Below are 27,079 nucleotides of genomic sequence, written 5' to 3' on the forward strand. Positions count from 1 at the left end.
AGCTTGCACAATTTCGCGATAAACGGGAATCAAAGTTGGGGACCAAAAACATATGAGGGTCGATAACGTATGACGCTACGATAAGTAAGGGACACCTTGATTTGCACACCATAGAATCCCAAATAGTAACCACCTCACGTGATCCATCTAGTGACTTAAGCAGAATGAAACTCAATCTAGCAGATAGTAACTTTGTTTTGAACTTTCGAGGTTGGATGTTTCTTTGACTCATTTGAATGTTGGCATAATAATGCACTAGTGATTAATACCAAAATCAATCATTTTATAAATGTATGAGCGTAACCAACGACAGGAAACTTTACTCTCAGCATGATCAACTGCATAGCTTCTGTCACCGGTGCAGCTTGCACAATTTCGCGGTAAACGGGAATCAAAGTTGGGGACCGAAAACATATGAGGGTCGATAACGTATGACGCTACGATTTATAAGTAAGGGACACCTTGATTGAAAACAGGACCTCCTACGATATAGTCCTACGGCTATGATACAACTACGATTAACCCTTTCAATACCATTGTCGAGTTTACTCGACTGCGCAATGAGAAAACTCGACTGTGCGTTGTGTAGTCGCTCCGTCCCAATGTCGAGAAAACTCGACTGAAAAAAGCCTTGCCTTTGAGAGATTGTATTTAATTTTTTTGGCGCCCTCTGTTGTTAGGTTTTATATAGACGGGTTGCTTGTTTACCAAGCATTGCAATGGTATGTATTGTATAGGGGGTCGCCATTTTGACTTTCCGAGAAAAGTACACCTGAAGATTTCACGCTTCCGTTTTTTTTTCGTCAAAAATCACCATCATGTCTGCTCATTGCACGGAGGTTTTGGCTTAAATGTTTGCCTATATAGTGACTCTATAAAAAGACTTGGGAAGTTCTATCAATGTATCTAGTGAACATTTGGCATCAAATTGTGGTATTTCGTCGCCAGACATGCAGTCAGATGATGACAAAACCGGACTATATACCAACGGTAGCTAACTGGACTGAGCACGTCACCCGCCATGCACGCCGTGGGCTTGGGCGTGCATGGCGGGCGGGCCTGGACCCACTCGTGCTGGTCGAAGTGACCGTGGTAGCTGAACACTTTCAAAACAGATAAGATTTTTCAGCAAAATAGGTTCCGATTATGGTACAAATGGAAATAGAAGCCTATAATAAAAACGGTTATATTTTCTGAGAAGTTTTTACAAACTTTTCTTGAGGAAAAATAAGTTGAAAATCTTGTTGTTTTTCTTGAGACAGAAACCCCGAATAAAAATAGAAGTATTTTTTTTCAGCCAGAAATCTGGTGTCAGGACACTTCGTACCTTTGCCACTTCGTACCCTGGACACTTCGTACCTTTTCAAGGTACGAAGTGACTTTGGACACTTCGTACCTAGACACTTCGTACCTTCTTATAAGACACTTCGTACCTTCTCACGAGTCACTTCGTACCTTCTCACAAGACACTTCCTACCTTCGTTCTAATTCGGGATTTCTGCATCGTTTATGATTGTTTTGTGCTTTGTGATCGGATTGTTATGGAATAAAAGCAAATCAAACCAACTGTTACTATTTTGTTGGGACCAAGGAGCCATTTCGACGATTGCGTGATTGTTTGACTTTAAAATATTTGTACAAAATATTGGCGGAAGATGTTGTCCTTGGCAGTAACTAGTTTCACATTAAAAATGACATTCACATATTCAAACGAAAATTATAATTCATTATGTTTTATTAATTTGTATCTCAACAAACATTAAATTATTGAGGAATACACATTTTAATGAAGGTACGAAGTGACTCAGCTGATGGTCACTTCGTACCCCGCCCACGGTACGAAGTGACCAATTTGGTTACGGTACGAAGTGTCCCGAAGTGTCCAGGGTACGAAGTGGCAAAGGTACGAAGTGTCCGACATCCAGAAATCTTGCAAACAAAATTAAATAATACAAATTTGACATCGTAGGAAAGGTCATTTCATATGCTACAAATTGCATGCACAAAGTTTTTCAAAAAAATAATGTCTTTCCACAGAAAATCAATATTGAAAACAGTACACACTGTAAATTGCGTTATATTTTTTTTAGTGTGAAAAAATACGGTACACAGCATTGTGACCTTGTCAACAATGCGGTATCCGGTTGGGCGCTTGCAATAAACAATGTGGTATTGAAAGGGTTAACCGTCGTTAATAACATGGTTACATGTACTTACAGCGAACTCTGAATTCCTCCTGAATTAGCTTGGCTGAGTACTTCTGTTAGTGCCTTTGGCTTTAACATCTTTAACTTGTCTTGTATTTTGTTCTTGTCGTTAATAATTCTGGGATCGGGGGAACTTACAGTCGAGTGTCAAGGCCGCTTGTTGCGCGATGGAAATCTTGAACTGCGGCCTGAAAACTGTGTATTTTTATGAACGCGCGAAGACCCTTGACCGACTATTTTTTTTCCTGGGACAGCTAGGGCAACTTACTATCTGTCGGTCCGTTTGCACGAGTGGAACGCACCCCTACGGCGAGTTGCCTCATCTGTCCTGGGAAACAAAAATGCGACCGGGGCGCAACGTAAGGGTCAAAGATAAAGGACGGTGAAGGCGCACTCGTACTTTGTTTGAGCTATGACATGTGTGAAAATCAAAATTATATTATTTATAGTGTTCCTTAAATCATTCGCGATGACGGTGTTTTCTTCTCCGAACGTGGATCTTTTCGTTCAGGGTAGCCTCATTCTGTTAATGGAGGTGTACCTATATTTTCAGGAGTTGTACTCTGTGATGTGTGTAACGACGCTGTTTTTTATCATGGCTATGGGTTATCGAAAGGCTAGATGTGGATCAAGGGCTTGCCTCTTGGTCCTTGGTGATATAGGAAGATCACCACGGATGCAGTACCATGCACTCTCATTGGCGACCGAGGGTTTTGATGTAGAAATAGTTGGATATGGAGGTAGGAACGCAGGTCAAGTTGAAGTTCTTGATAATGTTGGTGGAAAATTTTCCGTATCCCTGATATGGCACCACCCCCACCTTTTCATTCGATTATCAGTCTGCTAATTTACCTCAACTCAATCAATTCCCGTTTTTATAAAAAAGGCCGGAGGGTTACGAGATCGGTTCGAGCGGCAAGTTTAGTTACAATCTGGTCAAATACGTACAATTTCGACAGCCAGTTACCAGATTTGCCCTATTTTTACCACTTTCAAAAATTATGACACAAATTCTGAGAACACGAGCTTGGTCCTCAATGCCTAATAAATCCTTTGATAACTCTCAAAACACCATTGAGGAAATATTTTGAAGAAAAAAAAGGATAAAAACTACTGTATTTTCGTCAGGCTTTAGGCTAGCCCCACTTGTGTGGCCAAGGATAGCTGAATCCTTACAGAATACCGGACACTTCGGCACCTTGCAAACTCGGCACCAACAAACTTGGCACCCACAACCTCGGCACCTTGCAAACTACAAAGTCGGCACCTTGATAGCTCAATCTGCCACGGTTGCAAACTCGGCACCCAGTTGGAAATTGAAAAAAATCACGATCCTCGTCGTGTGTATCGACGAGGTCGACGTCGTATCGACGATACATTACTAATAATTAATATGTATTTTTTACTGTCATAGTGAGGTCGCCCTTTTCAAAGATAATCAAAATAATTATTATTTATTTTGTGTAAACTTTTCAAGACGTTTATGAGTCGGAAATACGTAATTTCGATGTCCAAGTATTTTTTGGGAACATTTACAAAAAGTTTTTAGAAATTCAGAAGCGGTTATGGTCATAAGCTAGCATTACTACTAATTATTTCAACTAAATTCAAACCAGTTTTTATGGTGTTAAGTATACGTACTTAACTTGTTTTGACTCTTGTCTTCAGTGGTATTTGCTGTTTGGTTTGATGGACCTAAATAGTCCGGTGCCGAGTTTGTTTGGTGCCAAGTTTGTTGGACCAAAACAGGCCGGTGCCGAGTTTGTTTGGTGCCGAGTTTGCGAGGTGCCAAGTTTGCTAAGTGCCGAGTTTGCTGGTGCTGAGTTTGCAAGGTGCCGAAGTGTCCGGTACCCCCGCCCCATCCTTACAGCTATCCTTGGCCACACAAGTGGGGCTAGCTTTAGGCCTCAGCTATCCTTGGCCACACAAGTTGGGCTAGCTTTAGGCCTCAGCTATCCTTGGCCACACAAGTGGGGCTAGCTTTAGGCCTCAGCTATCCTTGGCCACACAAGTGGGGCTAGCTTTAGGCCTCAGCTATCCTTGGCCACACAAGTGGGGCTAGCTTTAGGCCTCAGCTATCCTTGGCCACACAAGTGGGGCTAGCTTTAGGCCTCAGCTATCCTTGGCCACACAAGTGGGGCTAGCTTTAGGCCTCAGCTATCCTTGGCCACACAAGTGGGGCTAGCTTTAGGCCTCAGCTATCCTTGGCCACACAAGTGGGGCTAGCTTTAGGCCTCAGCTATCCTTGGCCACACAAGTGGGGCTAGCTTTAGGCCTCAGCTATCCTTGGCCACACAAGTGGGGCTAGCTTTAGACCTCAGCTATCCTTGGCCACACAAGTGGGGCTAGCTTTAGGCCTCAGCTATCCTTGGCCACACAAGTGGGGCTAGCTTTAGGCCTCAGCTATCCTTGGCCACACAAGTGGGGCTAGCTTTAGGCCTCGGCTATCCTTGGCCACACAAGTGGGGCTAGCTTTAGGCCTCAGCTATCCTTGGCCACACAAGTGGGGCTAGCTTTAGGCCTCAGCTATCCTTGGCCACACAAGTGGGGCTAGCTTTAGACCTCAGCTATCCTTGGCCACACAAGTGGGGCTAGCTTTAGGCCTCAGCTATCCTTGGCCACACAAGTGGGGCTAGCTTTAGGCCTCGGCTATCCTTGGCCACACAAGTGGGGCTAGCTTTAGGCCTCAGCTATCCTTGGCCACACAAGTGGGGCTAGCTTTAGACCTCAGCTATCCTTGGCCACACAAGTGGGGCTAGCTTTAGGCCTCAGCTATCCTTGGCCACACAAGTGGGGCTAGCTTTAGGCCTATTATATAATTATTTATAAAATATATACTGAGAATAAAGTTTCCTTTCGTTCGTAGGTTATGCTCAAACATTTAAAAAACTATAAATTTTTGGTATACATAGATCACTAGTGTTACTTCTACTATTATTATTACTGAGTACTATTATTATTATACCCACTATGGATAACTTTCCGTATGGCGGGAAAGTTTTCATTCATAATTACAAAAAGGGATTTCTCATTAATTCCATATCGAATGAAAAAGTGCTGGCGCCATACAGAAACTTTTCCCCAACAAAAGAGACGACATCCAACCTCGAAAGTTCAAAGCAAAATTATCGTCGGCTAGATATCATTCTCCCTTTAGTCACTAGATAGATCACGTGAGTGGTTGCTACGTGGGAATCTATGGCTGTTTTTGAAACCACGGCTTCGGGTCCGGATTCGGCTTGGGCTAGCTTGGCCCCATGGTTGTTTTGACAACTACCGTGCTTTTAATACGTACACACTCAGGGGCTTCAGACGAGGAAAGGAGCCGACGCCGAATCCAAACAAAACAAAGAAAAACAGACACAACAACATTAGTCCTTGAAACCTATGACATAAGATCACTTTTGAGAAGAGATTTGAATTTTGTGGTACAAAGCACAATCTAATATTAAGTGGTAGAGAGTTCCCAGATGCGTGGTGCAGCTGAAGCAAAAGACTTATATCTCACGTATCTCACCTGTAGACTGCCAACTAGCTGTTGCCTGCAAGCTGGTCATGGCCCACCCATGGGGTAAAGAGCCCATTTCCCCGTGGACCTTGTCAAGTTTGATTTTGAAGTGGAGTAGAACTGTTTCTATGGAACTGTTCACACTCCACTTCGTTTTGCTAACACGCTTGAAGTCGACATCTTATACCGAAATAAGATAATTTAGTGTAATAAATTTTAAGTGACATAAGTCATTGTTGTCACAAGGCTTTGTGCAAAAACTCCATCTTGGAAGCCAAAAAGACTTCAGCGTAACCCATGGTCAGTGTTTATACATTAATACTCTTTGTGCATGCAACTGACAATGGGAGTAGCAACACTGACAGAAAGCTTTTGTTTAAAAGATGTACTTGTTTTTTAACTAATGATATTTTTCATTGTCAAGGGTTTCTCAAGTGTTACAGTTGAGACCAACATTACACCATAGAGCAAGGACCCACCCAATGCTAGTTACTATCGGAGCCCTAATTTGCATTGACATGCCCATTTTACAAAGCTCGATTTTGTAAATCGCATTGGTGTTGTTTCTGATCAGCAGTGTGTGGGTTTAAATCCCCAGCCGTGACGCTTGTGTCCTTTACTAAGACACTTAGGCCCTAACTATTGCTTCGTCCTGTGGATGGAACGTAAAGCCATTGGTCCCATGTGTTGTGTAATGCATGTGAGAGAACTCAGTGCACTTATCGATAAGAGAAGGGGTTCGCCCCGGCGTTCCTGGCTGTGGCTACTGAATGCGCCATAGGACCTTTAGAAGTTGCTAAATAATTGGGTCTCAGAATCCATCACTGCAATAACCTATCTTTCTGAAAGTTTGTATAATACTCAGCGCCTTGAGAAGCTTGTTTGGTAGACGTGCGCTGTATAAGACTTCGATATTACTATTATTATATTATTACTATTATTGAGACAGTTATTGTGAAATGCCCTATATAGGCCCTATAAGAATTTATTATCGGCAGAAAATTGTTGAGGGATCATGCCGATTTTTGAAGCCAGAATTTTAAATACTTGAGCCAATCAGATACTGACCTTCGTGTCTACATGTACTTGTTCACATTGGCTCATGTTAAGTCACATCACAATTGTTCAATCTTCTACACAATTTTGAATATTACTCACAGGATCCAAGCCTCATGGAGATGTACTTGTGAATGACAAAATTACTTTACACATAATGTCGGACCCACCAGGATTTCTGAGAGGTAAGTTACTCGCTTGCCTTATTAGACCATAGAGAAAGACGAACACAAACCTGACAAAAGATGTAACAAGTTTATCACAAAGAATGTTATTATAGAATTGATATGCGTGGAGCATTTCAACCAATCGAGGACGTGCATTTTTATCGTTCTCGTTATCGTTCTCGTTATTGGGGCCTGTGTGACCGGGCCTTTAAGCAGCTATTGGAAACCGGCAGAGTTTTGGCCGTACAAAAAATGTGGAACCAAAGATGGATCCCCTATCGCAAGGCCTTTATTGCAAGGGTTTAAGACTGAGTCAGCACTCTTTTCCTTCCATTAATACTTTTCAGTTTAAATATTAAAAAGTTTTTGAGAACAGATCTGATCATCTAAGCTTAAATGCTTGCCCTGACTCTGCCTTTAATTGCTAAGATTCATGTTAGCATTTTAAGTAGCCAAGTCAGAGCTTGTGCACTCGAGTTTCAAACATGCTAGGTCATACCTCGGGAAATGTCAATGAGAAGGATTCTAAACTTTTATGTGTGTTTCAAAGATTTTTTCGCAAAATCTTAGATGTGCACCTGCTACCCCATCTGGGCCCAATTTCATGGTTCTGCTTACCTCCGAATGCTGCGCTTACGATCACGATTCCCCACTTAACGTGCAAGCACCGAATTTCTGCGCATATGCGCAGAAGCCAAAATTCGCTGCTAACCCAGGAAATGTGCTTGCCGTAAGCACAGAATTCCCTGCTTCTGTAAGCGCCGATTTTGTGCTGACAGTAAGCAGAGCCATGAAATTGGGCCCAGGTGAGTTAGCATGGAATGACCTACAAATCGTTTTGTAATATTTTTAAGTTGAAGTACATTGCTTCAGCACGGTGCCAAATGATTACTCTACGACTGACTTTTCACTAAAAGACACTTTGTATGACCTAGATAAATTTAAGTTTTCAAGAACATTTGCATTTACGCGTTATTTGTACACAAAGCCTTTTCTTGTACAGATTTCATGAAGAGACACTTGGGTTAATTTGTTTATAACTCATCAAAACAGTTGATTACTCATTAATCATTTAAAGGGAAGGTACACGTTTGGTAATTACTCAAAACAAATATTAACTTAAAAACTGACTTGGTAACGAGCATTGGAGAGCTATTGATAGTATAAAACATTGTGGGAAACGACTCCCTCTGAAGTAATGTAGTTTTTGAAAATGACGTAATTTCTCACTAAAATATTAAAAGACTTCTAGCTAGAAGTCTTTTATTCCTGTCTGAAAGCACACAAATTCGTCTAACAATGGTGTTTTTTCTTTCATCATTTTTTCCCAACTCCGATGAACAGTTGAGCTCAAATTTTCACAGGTTTGTTATTTGATGCATGTTGAGATACAGCAAGTAAGAACACTGGTCTTTGACAACTACCAAACATGTACCTTCCCTTTAAAGGTATTATACAGGTTTGACAAATGCATGATTTAATATCTCCCTTGTCATGCTGGATAACTGTCCAAGTTTAAATGGCAGACAGTGACCAAAACAATCGTTTCATTATTTTATAACTTTTAACACAGTTTTCTCTAACATGAAAGTTTAGCTTCAGGAGCTAAAGTGTCCGTTTGTGAAAAAAGGTTGCATGTTACAGCCTCTTATTTGACAGTTGTATGATTCCTAATTGAAGCACTGTCTGTTGTTCATATTTAACATACACTGTGTCATGACCTTAAAGTCACCTGGAAGTGGTATTTTTTCAAAATAAAGCTTTTGTCACTAATATATGTGTTTTGATGAGTGGAATGTGAATAAACAGTTAACTAAGGTTTTTAAAAATCAGTTCTTAAGTTATTTACAAATTTAAGAGTAGACCCCGACCCGAGAGGGCGCTGTTCGTGACGTCAATCGAGGCAGACTTTGCCTGTAATGTGTAGAGTAAACACAATTGCAAAGTACATGTACGGACCAAGTCGTGAGTTTGTACGATTCAAAAGAAATAATGTTTTTGTTTTTTTCCGGCAATGCCGACCAGGTGTGTTGCTGCTGAATGCAGAAAAACACTTTTTGAAATGTACCAACTCACGACTTGGACGTACATGTACTTTGCACGTGTGTTTACTATACGCATTGCAGGCAAAGTCTGCCTCGATTGACGTCACAAAAGGGGTAGGAGGAGTCAGCCCCCAACACAACTTTATATATTTTTTAAACATACAAATCGTGACAAACAATTACTAAAAAAATTGTTTTATTGTTCGTAAGCATATACTCTTATGTTTGAAAGAAAAAAAAATCTATTTCCAGGTGACTTTAACTGAAAGGAATAGATGTATCGATCCTGATCTAAAAAACTAATATTTGAACTGTGTGCGTTTTTATTTCCGGGTATTGAGGGGCTTTTATGAAACTCTGCGTTTTTGCCAAGAATTACACTGATCAAGATGGTCTTTTTTTTTTACATTATCATGAGGTAATTTTCAGTTGAATATTAGGCCTACTCCTTTATATTTCTGTAACAAAAGAACATGAATTATATTTTGGTGTTAGTTGATCTCAAAGTTTGATTTGGTTTAGTTTTCAAAAAAGGTTGTTATTGATTAATAAAAAATGTCTCCTTCCAGTGTTTCCCAGTGTCATCAGCTATGTGTCCAAGGTGATCTGGCAGTCAATGCAGTTATACTATGTGATGCTAATCAAACTTCAGTGGCCTTCACATATATTGGTTCAGGTAATTTTCATGTAACAGGTCTTGCTCTTAAAACTCTAGAACTAGCGGGATGAAACCCAGCTGCGCCTACCCTAGTCCAATGCAACATGGTCTGTTTGCTTAGCCAACAACAGCTGAGAGCACATCGCCCCCCCCATACCAACCTCCCCCAGGGTTTTTCGCCCTTTGATCTACATGTACACTAGCAGGATGCCGCGCGAAGCGCAGCCCCCGCTAGAAAGCTCTATGTACAAAATGCTGCAAGTGTAGCGTTGTGTACAGGGGAGAGTTAAAGTGGCTGGGCAGGGTCACAATACAAATCACTGTGGCAAACCACCCATCCTAAGTTAAGATGAATCTTAGTGCTTTGTGAAATCGTACACTTGTCAGTCTTTTGTTCCGTTTCGGCATTATTTGTCGATCCCATCCATATTTTCCAGTTTTCAGTGGGTCCCCGATAGTGGTTCTTTCCCAGTCCCGTTTATATCCCGTTTCGTTTATTTTGTTCCCGTTCAGTTTATTATTTTCCTGTCCTGTATCGTTTTCAAGTCCCTTTTCTTTTTTCCCCCTCACCAGCCCTGTTCATTTTTTTTCCCAACTCCCTGTCCCACCGTGTGCCCCTTGCCTATCCCGTCCCATATCTAACCCACGCCTCCTTGCCTCCCATCCCTGCGATCCCGTGCATTGTTCTTTGCTTGCCACTGTTTGCCCATAACTCATTTTTTTCAGTTTCCCGCAGGTCCCGTTTGTGGTTCTTTTCCCGTTTCATGGGATTGATTCCCCCCCCCCATTCAGTTTAATATTTTCCTGTCCCATGTCCCAAATTATGATAGCCCCTTTTTGTTTTTCTTCATGCCATACCCCAGCCCTGTTCATTTTCCTTGTCATTTTATGTTTGCCATTTCCCGTCCCCCGTTCCACAGACATACCACTTTATGCCCCTTCATCCTGTCCCCGTCCCAAATCTAAACCGTGCCTCCTTCCCGCCATCCCGCCCTTGAATTGTTCTTTGCACTTTTTGCCGTCCATAACTTTCCCAGTTCCACGCGGGTCCCACCAGTAAGGTGGTTTCGTGTATTTTTCTTCTCTGTCCAGTTTATTTTTTTCCTGTCCAATGTCATCATTAGTCCCTTTTTCTTTTTCCCATCCGTATTATTTTCCAAGCCCTTTTAATTTGTTTCCTTCATTTTTTGCCGTTACCCGCCCCTTTCCAACAGACGTACCACACTGCATGCCCCTTCCTTCTCCCTGTCCCACAACTTGCTCTAATAACCCCCACCACCACCAGCCTTCGTCCTGTCATCGTGCCTCGATCCCATGCATTGTTCTTTACTGTATGTACGCGTGAAGTTACTGGACGGTCGCGCTGTGACTGTGACATCACAAAGGACACCTGCCCTCAATCCCAAAGTTACTGCACGCTCGCGATTTGACTGTGACGTCACAAACAACACATGCCCCCAACCCACGGGTACCCCGAAATTTACCCCAAGACGCATCATTTTAGCAGGGTGCGGGCACCACTTGAAGTGAAAACAACATGGCGGCGCCCATGCCATTTAAGCGCTATTTTAGTATAGATGTATATCAACCTCCCCCAGGGTTTTCTGGGCTACTAAAACTTCCTTAGGTCAATCAAAATACTTGTCAATCAAAATACTTGGGGCTACATATAAAAATACCATCCAAACATCCAACATCATTTGATTGCAAACAACTTTCTATTTCTTCTCTTTATTGTAGAATCCACCAGCCATACCAACATTAGCTGTGGCTTGGGTCTGTAGTAGGTTGTATGGAAGTAAGTTCATCATTGATTGGCATAACTATGGCTACAGTCTGCTTGGTCTCTCGTTGGGAGAAAGACATATCTTGGTTCGATTTTCTAAATGGTGAGTATTACTTTATTCCATTTAAAAAAAGTGAAGTTTCTTTAGAGGGAGATTATTTACTTGTAAAGTATTTACATGTAATCTGAACTGTTAACCACTTACCGCGGGTAAACAGGTATACAAGACAAATGTTTGCTGGGCTCGAAAAACGAAAGCCTGATGGACACATTTAAAAACAATTGAAGAGATGCCCACTGTGAAAACTGTCTGATATTCCATTTTGTTGAGTGCATCCACTTCTGTCTTCTGTGGAATGTCATGTTGATCATTGTATGTACATATGTGAGGTACAGGATATCATTATTATGTCACTTTGTTACTGTGGCATGTTGTGACAGAACGGTCAAACATGCTGGACTTGAGCTCTGCTGTTTCTCATCAACAGAGTGTTGGTTCCATCCACTTTTCTGAAAAGCAGGTTAAATGTTGTTTCCTGATGCATTTTTCCAGTTCTCTGCTTTTCTGCCTCCCAAAAAGTGGATTGAACGTTTTAGTTATACATGTATCCATTTTTCTGTTTTTTTTATTTCAGATTTTGATTTTTTTGATAAGCAGATTTTACTTATTTTCTAAACTGACAGTCCAAAAGTGGACATCTGCTATTTGGGTTTCCTGAAGGCAGAAGTGTGGATTGAACATTTTAGTTTAATCCACTTTTTGGCAAGCTGCTTTAGCAGTATGCGAGCCTATATGTAATACCGATTTTGTCCGTCCGTCTGTCCGTCCGTCCGTCCAGCCGTCCGCACTCAGTGGAAATGTTTTTGGTTTAAGTTTCAGTCTTTGAGTTGAGTTGTTTTTGGTATGTACAAGCCCAAGTGAGATTGTTATATATACTTGTCAGTCATTTTTTGTAGTTTTTAGCTATGTTTTCCAATAACGTTGAAAGTTTTGGAATAAGAAAATGTTAAAGTTTTTGGAATACAAAAAATGTTACAGTTTTTGGAATACAAAAAATGTTACAGTTTTTGGAATACAAAAAATGTTAAAGTTTTTTTTTCAGGCTCAAAGTCAAACATTGACATCTGGATTTTAAAGAAACAAACTCAAACTTAAATCTTAAAGTTTTGAAATAATTTGTTTAAACAAAAATCAATCTCTCTGTCACTGGTTCCAGTTGAATGAGCTGAAACAATGAAAACCTTAAATGATCATAACTTCTTATTGCAACGATGTACTGACTTGAAACTTAATACATTGCTTCTGTCGTATAGATACATATGAAAAGATAAAATTCAAAGAGTGCATCAATGGTTCCAGTTGAATGAGCTGAAACAATGAAAACCTTAAATGGTCATAACTTCTTATTACACTTATGTACTGAATTGAAACTATTTTTCTGGAAATTAAACATCTGAATACATTTCTGTACTTGTACGTGTATATATGTGTATACATGTACCACTGACTAGTTCAATGAATGTGTGTGTGTGTGCACTGGTTCAAGTTGAATGAGCTAAAACAATGAAAACCTAAAAGGAACCTGTTGCCTTGGGCCAGTCGAGATGGTCTTTGAAAAGCGCTTGTAACTGTTTGCTATAAAATGCATATAGTTGGAAAGATGTTTTAAAAGTAAACTACAATGATCCACACAAATATGCCTCAAAATTGCATGATTTTCCTTTTACCTTGTCGACTAACATGGTTGGCCATTTATGGGATTCAAATTTTGTATTCCCATAAATGGCCGACCGGGTTAGTTCGCAAAGCAAAAGGAAAACCACACAATTTCGAGGCAAATTCGTGTGGATCATTGTATTCTACTTTTAAAACATCTTTCCAACCATATATGCATTTTATAACAAATGGTTACAAATGCTTTTTACACCGCCAACTCGTCCGATCCAAGGCAACGTGTCCCTTTAAATGGTCATCACTCTTTATTGCAATGATGTACAGATTTAAAACTTCAATCAAATGTTGCTGCTTACATGTAGATAATATGAAAAGATGAAAACCTTAAATGGTCTTAACTTCATACTTGTCAATGTCTCCACCATTGTGACCATCAGTTGATCAAATGATTGGTTTTTCTGTCAGTCATTGGTTCTATCTGGCGATCGGCAGCTCGCCATGGCAGCTTCACTGTCTAGTTAACCTTTCAGTTATCCGAAAAGCAGATTGGACGTGTTGTCACACAGTGGGTCAAAAGTGGGTCAAAAGTGGACATCTGCTTTTCTGGTTTGGCGCAATCTGAAAAGCAGATCAAACTATGTTTCATACACTGCGGTCTCAGTTGTTTGCACAAGGAAATTGTTTCAAGTTTACCTTCCCCTGTCTATCAACGCATGGTTCCAATTTATCGTCCTTGCTGTTGTGCTTGCTGTCTGTCGCCTTTTGGAGATTTTGCCGAAACACCATTTAAACACAGTCAATGAATGAGGATGGCATCACCTTAAAAATCCACAGGTTGTCTAGTGAGGGCCAATGTGCATGAGACAAAAAATGAAGTTGTAGAGCTCATTAGATCATTTGTCTAAGGAGAGAATAATTAAACTATACTTATTACCGTCAGCAAGCGTATTTCACGTGTGAGCATGGAATTTTTGCTTGTGGGCTTGCCTTGGGTAGTTCACAAAACCAAGGAATCTTTGCTTACACAGCTATAGCGCAGACAATCAGCGCTTATCTCTTCAGCAAAGGCGGATACAGAATACAATCAGGTGTGCAATCCGTCTTGAAAGATGGGGGGGTGGGGGCGGGGGGGGGTGGACATAACATTTACGGCGTGGGGTCTTGGGCCTGCTTTAGGGCCCAAGAATTTTTTTAGGCCGTAGATGCTCTGTGGTGCAATCTTAGGCCAATAAGAGGCAAACAGAATGGAACAGAACATATTAAGCATTTAAAATGTCAGCAGCAGTAGAACCTTTTGAGTTGACAGCATCAAGTTCAGGTGTAGATCTATGACACAAGTTTTAGGGGGCAAATCTGTCAATCTGTTTGTGGCATGGGTACGGGCCAGCTAAAGGGCCCAGGAAAATTTTACATTTTAGATGCTCTGTGATGCAATCTAGGGCCAGTTTTGACGGGGGACATTTGATATATACCGTAATCTTTGGATTATAAACCGCGGTTTTTTATATGTTGATTTTGACATTTTTTTGAACTCCTGCGGTTTATTCTCCGGGCGGCTTGTAGGCCGACGTATAAATATTTAGGAGAAAAAACAGCTTTTTTTAAAAGAAAGATCGTTTGTAAAATATTCTTAATAATGTTTTTTTTCTTTACGAGAACAAAAACCTGCCTGTGTGATGACAAAATCCTGTTGAAAATCCCACCACAATTGTATTCCGTGTTCCCTTTGTAAAACGTTTATCAACCGCCCTCAGCTCCCCCTCTCAGCGCAACTCGGGTTAGACTAGACTGGTGCCCGTCTATTTATCCTAGCGATCTTTACATGCTGACGTCAGACATTCAGGCTATACTCGTGTCTCAGCGAAATAGACTCGTCCCCTGTCTATTTATCCCACGATCTTTATATACAGACGCCAGACATCCAGGCTACACTTGTGTCAGCCAGCGGTTTCTTCAGCTCAACCACGCACACCGCAACAGCAGAATGGTGAATGGACGTACACAAAGAACTCTGCTGCGCCGGGGGGTCAAACAAAACGTTTTCAAGCTGCCCTGATTGTTGAGTCCAGTAACATTGGGAATTTTATTTCTAGGCGGCGCAAATACGAGGGCGTAGTGCAACCCGCTGGCGAACATTGCTCAATACGGTGCCCCCAACATTTGTTGTGCAATCTCGAGATTGAGCAGCGCAGTTAACAGATTGCTAGCTTTACGAACTCGCATGTGTACATGTGCATAATGTGCACGCTGCAGGATACATTACTACATACACGCTACGACCGTCAACCCGTCCGTCGTTGCAATATCTGTTGTGGATCCTCGTTGTGGGACTACAATAAAAGGGAGGGAGAAACACCGGCCAACCACTTTTCTTTAATTCCCTTATTGAAAGACCCATTTCAACCTTATTTCCCGTCTACTCCGATGTTTATTAATAAAAGTGAATCCCCTGTCCTTGTGATTACGCAAACAATAAGGTAGCGCATTTTGTTTCATTACTACCGCTATACAATAAAAGTGAGGAAAAACTTGGTCAAAGAGATTGGGGGGGACAGTTCATATTGTGTCCCCCACCCTCCAAAAGATGGGGGGACATGTCCCCCTGTCCCCCCATGGTTGACGCCCATGCACCTGATAAGCTAGGAATGTATGGCGCTTGATAAGCGTCAAATCCTGCGAAGCACCAAGTATAATGGGTGCGTTCAGCTTCGGCCTCTCCTGGGTCGACACCGCTCTGCCCCGGTGCGTTCAAATAGCTTTGACGTCATTCCAGGGGCTCACACGGGTCAGCCCCAAGTGCCCTGCTTGTGGAGTGACTTCATCACGAGAGGGTGAGGGATCGATCGATTAGCTCTTGTCAGGGGCTCATCCGAGTGAGCACCGCGGGGTCGACACAGGGAAGCTAATCAAACGCACCCAATACATAATTATCATGAACTTGTAATGGGCACATATCCATCCTGTTGGGTGTTCAAGGAGCAGTAAAACCAAAAACCAAAGAGTGAATTCATATACCAAATTGAAGCTTAGAACATAAGGTTTACTCTAAATGTAAACAAAATTAAAAATCTTAATTCATTAACCACGTAATCTTCATTTGAATATAACTGGATGCAGTCGCTTCCATGTTATTGTTCAATATTCTCTTTGGTAAACACCATATGTACCTATCATGTGTTGTGACTTCTTGAGATGAGTCTACGCATTTTGACTATAACTGGATGCAGTCACTTCCATGAATATTGTTAAACATTCTCTACATGTATGTAAATGCAATTCAGTATGTACCTATCATGAGTTGTGACTTCTTGAGAGGAGTCTACTCAAGTCTCTTTTTCTTGTTTTTCTACTTACGTTCTGGACCACAGCGCAGTCTCTTTTTATTCGTTTCCTAACCAAGTTCTGGACCCATATACTTTGTACACGAAGGTTTAGGGTTTTCCCAACGTGTGTAAAAATAGGGGTTTTTGACGACGACGACAACATTGTGTCCACAGATTTACACTAAACTTGGAACAGTTTGAAGATAATGACAGTTGAAAGCTTCCCTTAAAATATTACTTGCTGTGGTGTTGTAGTTTTTGAGAAATTAGTGAAAAAATGGATCAAGTCCTCTTCCTGGTATTATGCCTTTTTCTTTGAATTTGGAAACAAATAATGATGCCATATATCAACCGATGCCCTAATTATCTTCAAGTATGCAAACATATATTAAAGCTTGATGGACATTGAAATGTTCACACCACACACTGATCTTCGGTGACTTCAACTGGCCCCATTTGGTCTGAGTTTTTCCTGTTTACAAGGCAAACGAGAAAGTATGGTTTCCCGAGCCATACTTGCAAGAAACATCTGCAGTGACTGCAAGTGTTCTTTGAGACTCTGTGTACATGTATGACTCTAAAGCCAGCAGTTGTCTTCATTTTATTCAAAATATTTTTTAAATTAAATTTTAAAAATTACCATGGTAACTTGCAAAAAAAATATAATAATAATAATAATAATAACAAGTGTGAATAGTTACTGGCTTTCAAATGTGATTTTTATTTATTTTTTAAATATTTTTTTTCTTAATATTTATAATAAAGCGTATAAATAAATAGTGATAATTGAATCAACAAGTTTAAATTTTAACATTAATAATAATATTGATATATGAGGGTTGAAAAATAAAAAACTCTTCAAAAATGATATAAGGCACATGGCTTTTTTTTCCAGAATGCTCAGCAAAATATTCAGTCACATGATTTGATCACCATGAATATTTTTGTGAATTGAAATAGTGAGTGATGAAACTTTTTCGGTGGGCAAATACTTTTATTTGGCCTCAACATTATGACATATTTTTGTACCTTGTAGAAATGCCTAAAATACCAAACTTTTTGCATTTACAAGTGCAAGTAAACTAAGTTTTGGTCAAGGGAGAGGGGACTCCTTGCTTGGCAAATAAAACCACACAATTTTTATCCAGGGACGGTTTACATCACGCACAACAGAGAGGTAAAAGATTTGCCACGATTTTCAAAGTCTTTTCAAAGTAGCCAACAATGACTGACCCACGCCTTACTAAACACCCTCTGGTTGTGCATTGTCTGTGATGCACTTGCTTGGTCTGGTCAGAAATGTTTTGTTAATGGTTGCCAGCAACAATATATGTTTGTTGCCATGTCGCTTGAACTGTTTTCAATGTGCCATTGAGAACAACTATGATTACTTAATACAACAACACAGAAGATACAGAAGCTTTAGTCCAGAAGCGTTTAGCTCCCAACTTTTTTTTAAATTACATCAGTTAAAACATTTTGTTGACAATACTCTAGTTTTACTTTATAAAACTATTGTCCAAATGCAAATGTCCCACAACGACCATTATTATTATTAAAAAGACGGGAGTTCGGACACTTGTATAAAACATTATTTTTGTTGAGAATACTCAAAAGTCACAGAACGTGTCTGTAAAAGACGGAGTACGGACCGTGACGTTGTTAAAATAACATTTAACCAAAATATTGTCCAACTACAAATGTTCCACAACGCCCAATTATTATTATTAAAAAGACGGGAGTTTGATCATTCTCTATATAAAACATTTCGTTAACAATACTCGAAAGTCTCAGAACGGGATTGTTATTTAAAAGACGAGATTAACCTGGTATTTAAAAGACGGAGTAGGGACATACTTGGGAAACATTTTACCAAAATATTGTTCAACTGCAAATCCAACAACGCCCAATTATTATTATTAAAACGGGAGTTATTAAGAAGGGAGTTCGGACATTCCATATAATACATTTTGTTGACATATCGAAAGACTCAGAACGGTATTTTTTATTCAAAAGACAGAGTACAGACGTCCCCCCCCATGTTACCAAAACTAATTCGGACATTCTCTATAAATATAACACATTTTGTAAACAAAACTCGAAAGTCTCAGAACGGGAGTTTTATTTAAGACGGAGTACGAACATTCTTAAAATTTAAACAAAAAATTGCAAATGTCCCACAACTATGATTAAGAAAGACAGGAGTTCGATCATTCTCTATATAAAACATTTTGTTTACTCGAACGTCTCAGAACAGGACTATTATTTAAAAGACGGGAGATCTGGCGTTCTGTTTTCAATTTTCAAAATTATTGCCTAATTATTATTAATAAGACGGGAGTTCGGACATTTCCTACATAAAAAAATAAAAAATAAAACAACAATACGCACAAGTCTCTGAGCGGGATATTATTTAAAAGACTAAGTACAGACATTCTTGCCACTAATTAAGTAAAAAGGCAGGGTAGGCCTATCCGGACGTTCCCTTTTTCCGATTAACAAAATTATTGTCCAACTGCAAATGTCCCACAAAAAAATAACGAAAGTTATCATAAAAAAAGACATTATTATAAGACGGAAGTTCGCACATTTTCTATTATAAAAAATTTTGATAACAATACTCAAAAGTCTCTGAACGGGATTATTTTTTTAAAGACGGGATTACGGACGTTTTTGTTTTCATTTTAATTTAGTTATTATCCAAATGCAAATGTCCCGACGAAAATTATTTTAAAATTAAATGTGAGTTTAGACATTTCCTATATAAAACATTTTGTTAACAATACCCGAAAGTCTCAGAACGGGATTATTATTTAAAAGACGAAGTCTCAGAACGGGATTATTATTTTAAAGACGGGGTATGGACAATTTAAATGAAGGTATCTTCCATCTGCAAATATCCCACAACGCCCAAGTATTTTTAAAAAGATGGGATTTCCGACATTCTCTATTTTAAACATAAACAAAGTACATTTATACTCAAACGGTCTCCAGGTTTCTGACCCAACAGTCCCTGAACGGGATCATCATGTAAAAGACGGAGTATATGGGCGTTCTTTTTTCCACTAAAACAAAAATGTTGTCCAACTGCAAATGTCCTTCAACGACAATTATTATTAACAATAAGATGGACAAAAGTTCGTACATTCTCTGCATATAACAATACTCCGAAGTCTGAAGGTCGGATAATTATTAAAAAGATGGATAAGATGGCCATACTGCTGGAACCGTCGCCAGACCACAAAGGATTTTCTGACAGTGCTTTGTGTGGTCGGCACAAGTCAGTTGTGCTTTGTGTGGTCGGCAGAAGACTTTATGGACCATGTTTACACAGTAACTACACTCAGATCCATCAACAAATGGGCGACGCTGAAGAATTATCTCCAGGTCATTGTTTACGCATGAATACTCCTCGTTAGCCCTCGTTCCACATGTTTAATGGGGTACTCCCGCAATCAACTCGCTTCCGCTCGCTCCCGCTCGTAATCACCCGTTATCGCTCAAACCCGCTCGAACTCGCTTGTAATCGCTCGTTATTGTAACGAGTTTTGCCGAGTGACTCGCGGGTACCCGTTCCTCGTTTTGATAACTACCTTTAATTATAACTGTACTTCTATTATAATATATATAAGCAGATTAATTTTGGGCAAAACACTATTTGATTTAGGGAAATATCAGTTTAAGAGTACTTTGATCCCGGAGTCGATTCCATTGAGGCATTTTTGTAATGTCATGTACACTGAACCTCCCCACAATGGCACTGTTTTTTTTATGTGTTTTCTTTTCCGTTCTCCCTGTTAATGATGGATGCCTTTAAGACTACGAGATAGTGTTTTTCTCCAAAAATTACACGGCGACTTTGGACAATGACTGTAGAGTGTCATGGCCGAGTGGTTTAGAGCATCGAATCCAAGTTTTGGTGCAGTCACCGGAGTGTGGGTTCGAATCCCAGTCGTGACACTTAAAGTCCTTAAGCACGATACTTTACTATAATTGCTTAGCCTCTTCACCCAGGGTTATAAATGGGTACCTGCGAGGGTAGAGGTTGATATCTATACTATTAAAAGCGTAACCCGCTACATCTTGGATTGAAATTAGAAGGTCCAGTGGCATGGCATCCTTGTGGAAATCAACACGGTTGTGTGTGGAATTCAACATGTTTGTGTCTTTTCAGACGTCGGGTTGCAAGTCTACAAAACCCTGACCCAAACTCCCACTTACGAGTCATCTGATTGGAGGAAGTTTGGGCGGCGATCGTGTGTCAACCACTGGTCTATGTTGTTACCAGACTTCCTAGAAATCTTTCTGACATGTGACTCATTGGACAGTGTTTCGCAGATGGTTCTCCGGATTGGTTCACTCAGTGCCGCGCAGGGTCGAAGAGGCTGGGTGCCAGGACAAAACTGAAACAAATCTCACGAATTTGCATTGAATGAATGAAGTAACTCACAGATTGATGTTTCGCAGGCGACCATGTGTCAACCACTGGTCGATATTGTTACCAGACTTCCTAGAAATCTTTCTGACAGGTGACTCATTTGTTGAAAAGATTCAACGGAGAATATTTATAAACACTTCCAAGCGGCATGAGAAATGGACAAGGATGGGATCAAACGAAAGCTTTATAATTTGGAAACATTGGGTAAAATACCATAGGGCTATAGGTTGGAAGGAGCCTGTAAGGTGTCTAAGGGAACTTTACAATTGATAACATTTTGGGGTTGGGGGCTTACATAAATAAAGTAAGCATGTGAAATCATAGAGATCGAGCCCAACCTCTCCTTACATTCTGGTCAGTGTATTGTGAGTGGTGTGTTGTCTGGGTTTGAGACAGGCCACCTGTTGCTTGGTGAAGGAGGTCGCCGTGGGATCACTTTTAGGTTGAAAGTGCGAGTGGCTACCTCGGACTTCCAACAAATCTCCTTACAGAAATTGCAACATAGAACGTTTCTCACTATTTTTAAACTATGGACACTATCTTTAGAACAAATTATTTACAAGAAGGGAGTGTATACAATCTGATTCTTTTCGTATAAGTTTTGCCAGTCAACTCAAATGAGTACATGAATACCGTTTTGGAATACGGTCTGTTCATGGAGGTACAGTTTCAGAGTTGACCCCATCACGGAAGTTTGTGAAACTTATACACGTACGTCAAAGGCTGTTTTGAAGCTGTACAAAAGAACTTTGAATTTGGTCAAAGTTGTGAAGCAAAACGACATTAAGTTTCCTTTTGAATAAGTCCATTCACAAAATTGGTTAAAGCAGTGTCTCGGTCAGGTCTCAGAATAAACAATACACTTTTTTGACGTTCACGTTCACGTTTAGTGCTCCCATAACGTGCAGCCTATTGACCAGAAAGTTTACATGACAAACTCAGATGAGAATAAACTAAAAAAAAAACAAAAAAAAAAACAGCGGTGGTTAAAAAAAAAGTAGATAGATTAGATTTGTGACACACATGTTCCGAAAACTTCCTTTATTTAGTGCTGTAACAACGCTATGTATCGTGGGACGTGACGCTCGATAAATCGGGATGAATAAGTAAAGGGCCCAAGATTCTAAAATTGCGTAGTGTTATTTTAACAAAGCAACAAATAATTCAACAAAGCAACCAAGATTCAATGTGTTTATTTTTAATAAAGTTTTGCAGATATATTATTGATGAACTTTTTCGCTACTATCTGTTCAACACGATTGAATCTGCGGACTGCCAACCCGTTCGTTTTTTTTTTATCAGCTGTTTACTTTCTTCCCTTTTCAGTCGGATAAACTGTGCGGATATTAGCTGTGACTTTTCAAGCCTTTTTAGTCGAAAACCTCCTCTACTATTTAGTACCCATGATTATTGTTGAGGATGAAATTATGTACCAGTCTTTTACCCAGCCAATTTGGTCGAGTAACTCGGCGCGGCTATTGACGGTGACTATGGATTTGTTCATGGAGGTACCTATGATTTGTTGAGAAGGGAACCAAAATACCACTGATGCCAAATTTATCAGGTTAGAAAAATGTTTTTGTCTGTTTGGCTCTTCCACAAAGATCTCCCGATTAGTCGCCAATGTTACGACACTTGACTATTATCCGCGTACACGTGAATTATACCCAATGCGCTTAGTACAGGAAAATAAGTGTGTAATTATAGCAGTACGTGTGTTATATTTTTTAGTAGACTAGGTAAATTCGGCTTAGCGAGGAAATACTCAGTGCAGTTGAGATAGTAAAATTAATACAATGACATAGCCCATTGAATTAAAACTATGCTCAAAAGTCGGGCACAAAATAATCCATTTATGCGGATAATGCGTTTAGCCTACTTTGTCTTCATCCAGGATAGATTGACAAGACCTCATAATGTCCTCTTTATATTTATATCATTTGTTGTAATATACTTCATTGTTCAATCCCCAATCTTCAATCTTTAGCATTATATAAGACCAAAAAGGTAATACACAATTGAACAACTATCTTGGGACACCCACACCCCTGTAACACTACCATTTTTGTTACACCAATCAACAATTTACAAATCTAAAAGAACGAAATGAAGATACAAACACACCAACAAAAAAAGATAACAAAAAAACTACAATAATATGGGCCTACAACATAACATCCACAATTAAACTTTAACATCGATATAAAGAAACATACATTATATCAATAAGTCGCTCCCTTATGGGGAATTACCAAAACTATAGACCAAACATCAACAAACAAACAAGCCAAATACATAAAATTAGTGTTAAGGGCATGGATAAAGAGAAACAAATGGCAAAACACTGATATAATTTGTTTTTGGAGACACAGAGAAAAGGAGATAAACACAAATAAAGAATCAAAGAAAAACAACCCAAACAATAAAAGTGTAGAATCTTAGAGCTTAAAATCCTGAATCATTTTAAATAAAATTCCCAATCCAATTATATACAAAGTTATTATAACCTATGTCCTTCCGAATACGCCTCTCTTAATGTGTATGCATTAAGGTACGTCGTCTAACCCAAAACGGGGCAATGGGCGTAGCCACTGCAAGTAGTGGCGGACGTGAACCATAGCTTCATTTTGGGTTAGCATTATGACGTCATGCATAAATATTAAGAGAGGCGGATAACACCCTCACCCACATTACATTTCGAAATATTTGAGTACAGGATTTTCATCATCTAGCGGGGTGCCGCGCGCTAGTTGTGTATGAAAAGCCACAAGCGCCTTACAGGCAGCTCAGGGCTGTATACTCCCCAGGGAGTTTAGAAACGTTAAAAAAGGAATGTGTTTGGCCCTCAGAGCAGGGCATTAAATGTGAAGCGCATTGATATGGTTATTGTGAAGTGCGCTAAATAAGAATTTGTATTTATTATTATTATTACTAAGGCATTATTCAATTAAATTGCAATGTGTTGTGTACTATTAATTCTTGATTTTCTCTTATAGAAATGAATCTTAAAGCACAGGGATGAGAGCCCAATTAACTAATACAATATAGTTTCTGTACTGTACATTGGGTTAATTAGGCTATGGTATATATTTTGTAATCAAACTGAAAAACTTCCAATTGATGCTGGATTTTCGCACTCAGTCTTTGCTGACAAAAAAGCACCTTAATGAGTGCCTTCACATAAATAACTTGGATCTAGTTATCCCTATACATGGCCAAGTACACGTAATGTTAAATGATATTTTTTCAGAAACATCGATTTACAAATTATACAGATGTTTTGCATATAATTTATGGTTTTAATTGTTTTTGTTTAGTTTGTCGATTAGACATCTTTAATCTCAAAATATGGCTCGGTATCCCAATTTATTTTATTCAGCACCCCAAAATTAGGTGAGTTGGATGGGTTACTAACTTTTTTTTCTCAAAAATGATGCTTACTCTCTTAACTAGAGCCACTTTTGAAATGTCTAGACTAATATACGTAAGAAGTTGATGCGATGTGGAGATTTGCATTTAGGCATGGAGAATGAAATTGTGAGAAGAAAAAAATCTTGAATGAAAACTATACCACTTTCACTGAGCTGGTCTGAAACAGCTAATTCACATCAAACATTTGAACATTAAAGTTGATTTAGTTTCCAAAACTAGAGTCAGAAGGAAGTATTTCCGTTTTAAATCATCTGAAAGACGCTTTGCAGGCGATTTAGGGGATACGTCTCTTGTCAAAGGTAAACTTTCAAGCTTACAACTTAGGTGCTGATGTTAGGGACTCAAAATCTTCTACATGTACCTTGATTTAGTTGAAAGGCATGTGCTGTCAAAATTGTGTATGATATCATGCCAGGCACCTCTTATGTAGTTTATAAATTAATGTACAACTAAAATAAACAAAATAGCTTTCAGACGTACAAATGGTCAATATAAAAAACATATGCCTTAAACTGAAACTGTGTTTGAACTTCATTGTCCTACAATTTAATAATGTCGACATCAATGTCTAGGTAACAGACATATTTGTTTTTATTTATCATTTAAATTGAAATCATTCCACCTTCAATTGGGCCATTGTGTAAATCTTGCTGTCGTCATTCTTTGCATGTCCTCTGTACCTTCTATAATACATTTGAAAAGGTTTTTCAATAAATGCAGTTGCCCATTTAATTTTAGACAAAACTCAATATCAATACCTGTAGTCGGACATGTTATTTGATGTTTCTTTATGCTTATGTCTAAGGTTTGAAGGTTTGTTTGGTGGGATGGGTGATAGCCATCTCTGTGTAACGGTTGCAATGAGAGAGGATTTGGTAAAGAAGTGGGGACTGAAAAGACCATTGACCCTCTATGACAGACCTCCAAAGGTGTTCCATCAGACGCCTGTGGAGTCTCAGCACAAGGTAAGATCCAGGCATGTCATTTGTCAGCTTTTTTTCAGGATTTCAGGATTTTCTTAAAAATCTACTTGAGCCTTGAAGTTTCTTGAAAGCAGCCATCATAAGTGATGAAGAAATAGTCCACATTTTGTCAAAACTTTTAGTTTTGTATTTCTGGTGATGCATAGAATCTGTAAACCTCTGAATTTATAACATCAGAGCAGTCCCAGGTGTAGCAATTTGTTGAGGAACTTTGGCATTCATCAAATCTGATCTCTAACAATCACACCTGGGGTACCTAGATCCTCTATCGTCACTTTCTTTAGAAATGTTTCTGTGGGTTGTATTGTTCCTAGGCAACTCCTTTTAGGGTGCCATTTTCTTATTGTTTGTGACAATTTGGTGTATGTTATGTAAGAGCAGCTAATTTTTCTACATAGGGAAAAATGAAAAATGAATAATCGGATGGCTTCCGCGTGTCGGGCGCACGCGTACACCAATATTATCACGCTGAACGCGCAATTCATCTAGCTATTAGTAACAGCGCGTAATCTATTTGTAAGCGCACGTGCCTAATCTGTTTCTAAGCACGCGCGCGTACACACAACCCACGCGCATCAAACAGATTCTTCACAAACTTTTTGAAAAAAATACTTCAAACCTCAAATTTTCAATTGTCAAAGTGTCTATAATTGTATTTTTTTAACAAAAGGGCATTTATGTAATGGGAATAAAAGAGTAGTGACTCATTCTTAAACGTCGGTTTAAAACGTTGCGAGATTGTTGCCTTGGGCTCGAGCCTTTATCACACGGCAACGACCTTGTTGTTTTTAAAGGGCTGTTAAAGAACTCGTCACTACCCTTTAAAGCCAATGCACACTTTCGGTAAACAGTATTGTCCAAGGCCCAAACTTTGTGTATCACAACTTATAAAATAACAAACCTGTGAAAATTTAGGCTCAATCGGTCATCGGAGTCGGGAGAACTTAACAGGAAAACCCACCCTTGTTTCCGCATGTTTGCCCTTGTCATGACATGTGTTTAAAAAAAACCCTGTAATTCTCGATATCGAGAATTGATATTGTTTTATCGCTTTCTCAAAAAGTAAAGCATTTCATGGATTAATATTTCAAGAGAAGTCTTTCACCATTATTACCTTCTGTAAACCCTGTAAATTATTTTTAAATTATTATTATTATTATTGATATGTGAACCGTTCCATAGAGTAGAGTTTCATTACGTGTAATTTGACACCCAAGAATGAAATTTACTTGATATTTCTCAATTGGATAGAGCAGGTCACGTAATTATCTATTGGTTTTTTTGTTTTCTGTTTGTCTTCTTCCTTTGTTCAGTGAACTTTGTTCACAAACATACTAAACCTTTTAATGATAAGTGACTAAATACACATAAAAGCCTGTGTGTGAAATTTGAGCTAAATATATCCTTTCAAACAGGATATGGTGACAATATATTACAGTGTCCTGAAAAAGACCAAGTTGTAGCCTCGATGATTGTGTATAACCAGCACTAGCTTTGCTGACTCCCTCACAGACTAAATGAACATCTTATCAACCAGCCCAAAATGCAGCAAAATTGTTTACTGAGCAGAAGATTACCTCCCCAGCTAATTACTGTGCTTTTTCCCCGAGTTGTCAACGCTTACAAACATACAACCTTTCCACCAAAACAAAGCCAACAACAGTTGAAATAATTAAATAATAGAGAGGTTTCGCAAGCATACGGATACAGATCAGATACTGATACGTCAACACTTTGTGTGTTCACATGACCCGTATCCGCGACTATCGTATTTTGCATATACACACGTTAGCAATGGATA

At 39.3% G+C, this 27,079-nt stretch overlaps 1 protein-coding gene across 2 annotated transcripts in view; it reads left to right on the forward strand.

Moving 5' to 3' along the window:
* The first annotated feature begins 2,590 nt into the window (after positions 1 to 2,590).
* The window catches only part of LOC117293064 (chitobiosyldiphosphodolichol beta-mannosyltransferase-like), a 60,584-nt gene continuing 36,095 nt past the window's right edge, over positions 2,591 to 27,079 (forward strand). Inside the window, exons 1-5 of one of the 2 annotated variants that reach the window (XM_033775275.1) lie at positions 2,591 to 2,947; positions 6,876 to 6,956; positions 9,553 to 9,659; positions 11,382 to 11,530; positions 25,101 to 25,260. In XM_033775275.1, the coding sequence (XP_033631166.1) occupies positions 2,620 to 2,947; positions 6,876 to 6,956; positions 9,553 to 9,659; positions 11,382 to 11,530; positions 25,101 to 25,260 (825 nt within the window). In that variant the 5' untranslated portion in view covers positions 2,591 to 2,619. Of the gene's footprint in view, positions 2,948 to 6,327; positions 6,381 to 6,875; positions 6,957 to 9,552; positions 9,660 to 11,381; positions 11,531 to 25,100; positions 25,261 to 27,079 lie in introns of those variants that run through there. The other variant, XM_033775276.1, reaches the window with a different exon arrangement.

This window comes from Asterias rubens, chromosome 7 (assembly GCF_902459465.1).
Source record: "Asterias rubens chromosome 7, eAstRub1.3, whole genome shotgun sequence".
Classification (NCBI taxonomy): domain Eukaryota; kingdom Metazoa; phylum Echinodermata; class Asteroidea; order Forcipulatida; family Asteriidae; genus Asterias; species Asterias rubens.